Source organism: Prunus avium, chromosome 1, assembly GCF_965620075.1.
Source record: "Prunus avium chromosome 1, drPruAviu1.hap1.1, whole genome shotgun sequence".
Classification (NCBI taxonomy): Eukaryota; Viridiplantae; Streptophyta; class Magnoliopsida; order Rosales; family Rosaceae; genus Prunus; species Prunus avium.
Window position 1 is genome coordinate 54584522 of NC_142284.1, and position 9209 is coordinate 54593730.

The 9209-nt window shown below is 37.2% G+C and overlaps 2 protein-coding genes across 2 annotated transcripts; both read right to left on the reverse strand.

Moving 5' to 3' along the window:
- Nucleotides 1–29: 29 nt before the first annotated feature.
- On the reverse strand, nt 30–4376 carry LOC110766405 (S-adenosyl-L-methionine-dependent methyltransferases superfamily protein). Its single transcript, XM_021969735.2, has 9 exons — nt 3543–4376; nt 2703–2852; nt 2351–2621; nt 2116–2226; nt 1752–1911; nt 895–1152; nt 665–787; nt 496–573; nt 30–388 (listed from the first exon to the last, which is right to left on the reverse strand). The coding sequence occupies exons 1-9, from the start codon at nt 4164–4166 to the stop codon at nt 190–192; spliced, it is 1974 nt and encodes a 657-aa protein (XP_021825427.1). The 5' UTR covers nt 4167–4376; the 3' UTR covers nt 30–189.
- Nucleotides 4377–8095: 3719 nt separating this feature from the next.
- Nucleotides 8096–9159, reverse strand: LOC110766428 (Calcium-binding EF-hand family protein). The gene has a single exon (XM_021969758.2). The coding sequence runs from the start codon at nt 8861–8863 to the stop codon at nt 8240–8242; it is 624 nt and encodes a 207-aa protein (XP_021825450.2). The 5' UTR covers nt 8864–9159; the 3' UTR covers nt 8096–8239.
- Between the last annotated feature and the right edge of the window lie 50 nt (nt 9160–9209).

Consider the following 9209-nt stretch of genomic DNA (forward strand, 5'->3'; position numbering starts at 1 on the left):
TGTGCATTTGGATATACTAAGGAAAAAAATATAAAAAATGAAAAAAGAGATTGCACTAGCTAGTCTTCAAATTACAGAGCATAAAACAAGTGCAATATGTTAGTTGCAGTTGTAGTGCCTTCTTTTCTATGGTGCGATTTCATACCCTTTTACAGAAAAATACATTGACAAGTTTGCACCCAAATCAGATCACAAACGCTTGTCACCAATCAAGATCTTCCAGCTTGCATGAGGTCCTTCTCCTGTGTCATGCAGCGCAGGCACCCATCCAACAGCACTAGCAAGTTCCTGAAGCTCAGCAATTACAGATACAGAGTCACGTATGTAAACACGTCCGCCAGGCCTCAGCATTCGATCCATTTCAAGCACGATGGTTGAGATATTACACCTGTGCCCAACACAAACAGATCAGTAGGAAATCAATGTACTCTACATCACATGAAGTCTCACCTACAAATAGATAAAATAGGCTCAAACAACAGTGCAAATTTATACCTCTTTTGCTCAACAGAGAAAAGACCCGCTGCATGCAGTAAGTCGTATGTTCTTGGATAAGTGTCAAATGGCTCACACCTAAGGAACATAAATTTGAGCATCATGACAAAGTCCAACAGATTTAATAACACAGAGATGGCCAAAACAGAAATCAGGTGTATTGCCCAACCAGTCATGCATAACTCCAATAAGTCCGCGGTCATATATAACTGGCAAAGTATTGAACCCTGAAACAGGAACAACGTTCATAACCCAACAATCCAACCCATAATCTTGCAATGCTGCTGCAAACCTGCCAATATCAAAATGATTTCCATCTCTTTCTTTTGTGAGTTGAAATAACATTGAAAATAGGTAAAGATTTACGGTTTGTGTAGAATGAATTATTTGAAGATATACCCTCCATATCCAGCCCTCATGTCCATTATGTTTCTAAAGTTTAATTCTCTCCAATGGTAAGCACCAATGTAACCAGCTAATATTTCATGCCAGTACTTTGCCTCTGCCCTGAAGATTTCCTTTCTAGATATGTACGCATCTAACTTTATGCTCTGGAGTCTATCTGGTGGATCTTGAAGACGTGCGGGCCATGTGCTAACATTAGCTCCATAACCATTCTCAGGTAATCGAGTGATGCAAGCCTTTAAACCAACATACCTGCAAAAAAAAAAGAAGAAGTATTACTTAGGGTTACAGTGGTTATGATATATGTAAACTTTATTTCATACTCTGCATCTAGGTAGGCCTCATGATCTTGTGGTGAGATATCAAATTTGGATAGAGTATACCCAACAATGAGACTAGAAGAAGCATTATTACAATATTCTTGTTAAATTCTTCAGCTTGTGTATGTGCATGGAGGAGACCTCATATTCATAGTGTTAGCTTCAGATGTACAGCTCAATCAAGTTAGATAAATCATCATGTTTTGACATTTTTTTCCTCCAAAAGCTTTTTATACATGCCAAAAGCCTTTTGGTTCAAGCAAATTTAAATCAACTCTCTCTTAATGCCACAAGACACAAGGTTGCATTGCCCCTCAGGAAATATGCAAGATTATGGTCACCAAGTCAACAGGACAAGGGTCCAACAGAACAACATAGACAAACTATTGAAATGAAACCATAAAGTCAAAAGTTACACAGCTTATCAGATGGAATAGAAGACTGTTTTAAGAGTTTGACAATTAACACGGATTGATATTTGAAGAATGCTTCTAAACCAAGAAAACTTTAAAACTTTGAAGTAGGACTTACCAAACATCGTCTGGATCATCATTTGAATCACATAATGGAGGCTGCACTCCAGCATCGCGACTAAGATAACAGCTGGTGTTCAAAGGCTTCTGCCATATAGCAATATATCCTTCCTTCTTTACAAGCTCCCAACAAAGGCGAGTAGTCAGGTTCTCCATTTCTGTAAATAGATAAACAAGTATTAATTTGAGTGCTCCAACATCAAGAATATAACAATAATTTTTTGTTGCTGTCAAATATCAGAGAAGATGACACTAATGCTAATGTAAAAGAACGATACAGAAAATATCTGACCAAACTTTTCAAAGTGTAGAGAAAGATAAACAGGCTGTAAACCTACAATAAATATTGCATAATGAGCTACCTTTCCATTGTTCTTGTAGGGCTTCTTCATGTTTGTAAACGGGCTGTGCTGCCCAGACAAAGTATCCTCCTGCTCTTAGCAACCTGTCAGCCTCGAGAAGCAAAATTCCATCTTCATCACATAATCCAAAGAAAAAAAGGATTCTTAGAGTCAAAGAGCTTTTGACAACAAGTATCAAATGCATTACACATATGTAGGAATATGCCATAAAATGTCCAAAAGAGAAACGGATTACCATCACGGGTCCAATTAATTCTACATCTTGAACAATGGATCAAGTCAAAAGCCTGGCTTGGATACAACAAGCGGTGAGTAGCAAATACTGCCACCATGGCAGGCACACCACGCTCTAGTGCAAACTGGATCTGATTCTCATGAACATCTTTTGGTGCTATTGACATAGTGGTCACATTCCGTTGCATCAAAAAGGCACCAAAACTAGCAACTCCACAGCCAATATCTAAGGACACTCGGGTTTTGTAGCCAAATGCAATGTCAGGAACCATCTGCTCATTCCATGTAAGAGGCGGTAATCAATATCATGTAAAAACATGCAAATACTTTATGAGAATTGTGCAAGGGACAACCTGTGAAATCTGATTCAAGTACTGGTCTGCCCCATGAATAAACTGTGTTCCACCTCCTGGAAAAATGAATTTATCTTTCTTTACCCTTATCCAATTCTGACCACCTTTATCGTCAACAAGTCGAGTGTGGGGTACATTACTGAACCACACCTGTTATCATATCTATTGTTAGCACAAAAGAACACTCATTCTTTCTCAAACCAGGTGAAACAGTAATATGCTATACATTAAGAGCTACAGAAGGAAAGATCTTTTTTAGGAAGGAGTTTTCAGTAGTGACCCAGAAACCTGCTCTACAAAGGGAGGTTACCAATTGTTACCAGTTTATGTAACATTGAAAGCAACTGTGGATATACAGCTTCAGAAAAGAGATTGTCATGAATGAAAAAAAACCAACAAAAAAAGAAAGAAATCAGAACTATTGGTTCATTACTTCTCATCTTTTTACATTCTAAAAACAAGGGACCAACTTCTGCCAATCCTACAGCTTAAAGTTAAGAGAAGGCGAACAGCATATTGCCATCATCACTTTTCAAAGTCTTCCATCTAAATTTCAAAACCATTCCCAACGAAAATTCCGTCTCCATCCACATTTTTACAAGATGAGTGCAAGACTTGAACTCTACACTAACAATGACACCACTTCACTTGTCCCATGTCCTGATATGCCTAAGCTAGCTCTTTACCATTGAAATTTAATAGTTGATATCAATTACTGAACTTTCACTTACATAACAAAATTCAATGTATCAGGAACAGCAACACTCAAACCAATTCAAATAAAGCAAACAACTTTACCAAAAACAGAAATCAAAGTTCACACATTTCAATCCAAATTACCTCGTCCCTGCTCTGAGGCCAGTGTATTCGTATCTGGTACCCTTTCGGCCTCGGCACCACGCAATTCAAGCCCTTGCCTTGCCCAGGACAATGCCTCTCGTACTTTTCCCCTCTCTCACTCGAATTTAACTTCTCAATCTCCTCCACATTATCCAAACACGGTATATAATCAGTCATGCTTTCATCACACACCTTAAACTTATCAACCTTGACTCTAGCGCCGCCACCGTCGTCCAATCTCTCATCTCCTCCACTGACATTCCTCAAATCCTCGACCAGGCTCGGGTCGAACTCACCGATCTCGAACTCCTCCGACATCGCCCCGTTCTCGTCCAGTATCCCCATCCTCTCGAACTCCGGCGGCGGTGGAGGCGGCGATGGCGGAGGAGGAGATGGAGCTGCCAGAGGCGTTGGCGGGGGCAACTCCGGCGAAGACGAGGCGAGAGATGGAGACGGCGCGGAGGTTGTTGTGGTGGTGGAGGAGAAGAAGGTTAGGGAAGGATAGGTAGCAGAGTAGTGGTTGGCGAGTAGGAAGAGGGAGAGGGAGAGGAGGGTAATGGCCGCAATTTTGATGAAAGTCGGGGTCTTTAGAATGTCGGTGGCGGTGGCCGCGAGGGCCTTCATGATGGATGATTGAGATTTTCTCGGGAAAGTGGCGGAGAGAAAATTAAATAGCAAAGCAGAGTTGAGTGAGGCTGGCGGGCGGTGGAGAAGTAAACGGAATTTCTATAAAATTAATAATAATTATTATTAATTAAATGGAAAATGAAAGTGAGTTTGTGAGCAATTGCGATCCGAAGAGCTCCGTGAACGCTAAGACGTAATAAAAACGCTGGGTTATTTTTTCTTAAACTTAAATTAATGGTTCCATTTATGGAAACTTCGACAATGTACACACCCAGATTGGGAAGTGTTAGGGTACAGCTCACCAACATTACGGTTGATACAATGTTAAAGTCATTCACTTTGTCTCTCTCCTTGGACTATATGTCTATACTTTTCCTTTTTGGTCTTTGCTGGTGGTGGTGGGGTTTAAGGTTAAGTGCCCTTTCCTTTTGTACTTGTATTAACTAATTTTGTCTTGGTTTGCATTCATTCCCATTTACATGAAAAAATCATGTTTGAGAATCTAAACTATTATATTAGGTAATTAGCTTAATCATTGATTAGACTAATGTCATCAAAACTTGTTTGCAGTTTACTAGCAACAAAAAGAAAAGTTATCATTTGAGATAACGTAAATTTAATCATGCTCGACTAATATTTCTTATATCGTATCCATATGATTTAAAACTTAAACTAAACATGGACGATTTCGAGTTGAGCCAAGTCAATTGCATATTTATGGTTAAAACAGCACTCAAGAAATCATGATATATAGCTTTTTCAGCAAATGAGTGTCGTTATCAGATTGTTTGTTTGTTTGTCAGCACTCAAAGCTTCAGCTAATTATGTAACCCCAAAAAAAACTTCAGCTAATTAGAGATAAAAATTTGCTTTACCAGTTGGGTTGGGATTGGGAAGAATGCAATCTAAGGCCAGCTAAATAGAGTAAGGCAGAACAGAACAAAGCCAATAAATATTTTGGCCCAGTTTCATAAACCCAATGTCAAAAATTGCCAGCACCAGTGGGAAATCTATTTTCGATGGTACCACCACTTGCAGCAGCTACAATTAATTTTTCACTAATCAAAGTTACTACAATTGTACACTTCAATGCCGATATGATTATAAATTCAATGATTAGAATACTTATCTCACACGCACGACGATTTTTATTTTTATTTTCGCCATAATAGTTTTTTTTTAAACACACAAATTTAGAGGCGGAGCTTGATGAAAGGCTGGCTCAAGACTCTAGCCTAGTACAAATTTTTTATATCTGAAATTAACTTGGATTTCTGAAATTATCATTCAATCCAATCCAAAATCTAATTAAAATTGGGTTGCATTGATTTATTTGGTCTGTTTGGTCGATTTTGAATTGATTTTGAACTCCCCTAGTAGCTGAGATTATTTTTGCTCAACACTTTAACCCAAGATATATGCTCGCTACCCTTCTCAACACTTGACATGTGTCCATTAGCATAACTATGATTACATAAATCAAAATAAAAAATTAACCATGGTTATGTCTATAGACAAGGGTCAAGTATTAAAAAAGGTGGTGAGTATACACCTTAAGTTGAAATGGTGAGCAAAAATATTTCTCTAACCACTAGCTCTTGTGTAGCTATTTCAAGATCCATTCCAATTGCCAGCAACGAAAGTACATTGCATTTTCTATAGCTTGATTGACGCTAACTTTTCGTGATTGGAAACATTTGGTTGACTTGTATACAATCCTCTTATGATCATCCTTTTTGAAATGTCCAAGTATCCGTACGAAACAAGAAAAGGTATATGCATTAATGGGAATGCCTTCAAAGAGTAATGAGAGCCAACCCTTTTCTGAGTTCCATGGGCTTTATAAGAAAAATTAATCATTCATAATTAAACTATGATTATGGCTGAGTTGGTATATGTACTAGCCTAGCCATGTAACCATGTTGCACTTTTTAAAAGGTTTTGGGACTTTTGAGTTTGAGCAAGGGAAATTAAAGAACAAACGTGAAACACAACTAGATTGTACAATCTGTAATTAGTGAGTTTGGATTCACCTTAATCATGTTTTAAGTCGATCCGTCGTCTAATCTAAATGCGATCATAAGTGGCGCTCAACCCATTTAATCAGTGTAGCATTTTAACTCATATGTAATTTATTATATGTTAAAACAATCATGACATGTTTAAAAACAATATTATTGTTATTTATCTTGACCTTTTAGGTTATCAAGCACCTAAATCGATCATATGTCTGCTAATTAGGTAAACTATGCTACAAACATTCTCGTACATATGAAGCAAAATCTTTCTATATAATTATGTACTCTATCTCTTATGATGAGAGAGATAGACAAACAATTATTTACAACTTGTAAATTTTCTAATCGTTGATAAGTAATTGTTGAACCCAAACATCATATGATTTTTGTCGTGCTATTTGGTTAATAATACTTTTTCTAACGTTGTTTTGTAGTTAGGTCCTCAACATGTTATTGGACCATAGATGAGCAGTTCAACTTCGCAGCAACCACAAAAGGTCAAACCGTACAAGTGTTACCATGTAGTCAATGGGACCAAAATGGTACCACCCTATGACCGACTTATTGGTGGTTGTTAAAAACACTGGTTTTAATGGATTAATTAAGATTAGAAAATTTTACTTCAACCCAAAGACCTTTGAAATATAGCTTTGAAGACATCTGAAAGCTGAGATTGATAGGTATAATTGTCAAAGTAAGTGCTTCCCTTTATAAGCTGAACTTTCCCAGAAAATCTTGCCTTTGGACTGTGGAATTCTAGCATTAGATTTTTATATGCTCCATCCTAGTAATTGTCACATTTACTACATTTTGAGGTGGAAAAAGTGAGGCATAAGAGGTCAATAAAAATTATAAGATTATATTAATTTGCTTCTTATATATGGAATATTAATGCATTCACTTAAAAACTTCTTATGTAAGCTCAACACATTGAAACAACTCTCATGCATGTTATATATAAAACTTTTATTCAAAGTTATATTACATATGGCGAAGAAAAATGCTATATGAAACAGTCACTTATACATACTTATGCGTGAGTAAGCCAGTCGTTGTTAATATGCAAGTAGATTTGACAATGCATTAGTCATAAGCATTCATTTGCGTGCATGATAATTGCAAGAAACACAGGTACATGTATATTGTCAAATATGCCGATCGAGAGGGAAACCCTCAAGGAAGTTCATTCCAATTTAGAATAATATACAATGCTAACTTTTGGATTTGGATTTTTCTGGAAGTTGCTCGAATTTTCCATGCGATTGAAAAATATATAATGATGTAATGTAACCCAAACCACTCCATGCCCCAAAAATAAAATAAAGTACAGCTAAAATGGTAGGTAATTCGGTTCCATCATGGTGCACGCACATACAAATGAAGAGTGGTAAACGACAATTTTAACGATAATATTATTGTATCTCCATGGAATTGTTGCGATGCTAGGAGCCTAGTAAGTACCATATCACTTATATATACGATTAAAATTTTAAAAATCAACACCATATATATTCACGTTGAGAATAACGTGATTCCTACATTATTCAATTATGAGAAATTAAATTAATATGTTTATGTATGGTATGTCTAATGTAATACCTAACTAGCGGATTCCGAACCTCTACATTTACAACATACACATTTTTTGGTATTTCACAGCATCTAAAGTATCCATAGTTAATTTGGCCAATCTACAAACATTGAATTACTTACTTCAGATATTGTGAAATGCACAAAAATAATAAGTACTCTTTCTCAGAACAAGTGCAAAAATCTGTCTCCCCCTTACACATATCTTACCCGAGGAAATTCTCACGATAGATAAATATTTACGTTGTTAGACTATAAATCTAGACCACACACTTAATCAAGAATCAGTCTGATTGATAGTTCAAACCTCCGGTTGGATAATATAAACCGATATATATAATATCTGTTACCTCTCATATCCAGGACACTAACATTTATCATTACACAAAAATATATTCTGCAGAAAAGTATTGAAGTTGCAGATCCTTGCACGCAAAATTCAAATAATTATGCAATAATTAATTAAGAGATGGTATTTTGAAACATCATGTTTTTGAATTCCTGAAAATCAAGCAGGCCATCCAAGTTGGTGTCGTACACGTGAATCATGGTCCTGCAGTCACGACTGCTATTCTCCTCTAAAACTCCTAATCTCCTCAGCACGCTCTCCAGCTCCTCACAGGAAATGAAGCCATCGCCATTCAAATCAAACACACTGAATGCCTTCACAAGGTCACTCTCATCTTCATCAGGGCCAACCTCCTCATGAATGTTACCGTCTTCATGGCGATTGTCGTCACTCTTGTTATTTTGCTGCATGGATATGGACTTGTAGAAGAACAAGAATTCATTGAAGTCGAGGCTCGGTTTCCCCACCAAGGACTCGAGCTCGTGCAGGCTGAACTGCATGCCAATCCTCTCGAGGAGCCAGCTGAGCTCCTCGAGACTCACTTGCCCGTCACCATTCCTGTCGAGCTTCTCGAAAATTCGAAGCAAGTCGTTGGTGCTTAGAGGACACATGTAGACCACTGTTGTCATGTAAAAATAAGAGTTGTAGAATGAAGGAACAAATGAAAGAAAGAATGAGTGAATGTTGTATGAAATAGTAGCTAGGTTGAGGTTGTAAGTGGTTAGAGGGGTTGGCATGGTCTTATATAAATAAGGTCGACTTGGAATATTAGAGGTTGTGTCTGTTTGTACTTGGCTTGTACGGGTGTTTATACAAATGAGTGCTAAAATAAAATCTCTTGTGTATGTGGCTGAGAATGGTCGAGGAACTTGGCATGAAGCTTCGTGGTTGGGGTACCTGGTAATGATATTCCATTGCTTGTTAATTTTAAATTATTCCAACAAGTGGAATTGTCTCATCTCGATTAAAGGTTCTTTTCGTCTTCATATTTGGGCTTCCAGAAGACGGTATCAAAATCCAGAAACCCAGAAACCCAGAAAAAAAAAATTATTAGAAGTTACTAGAGGTGTGTATTTAATGAGT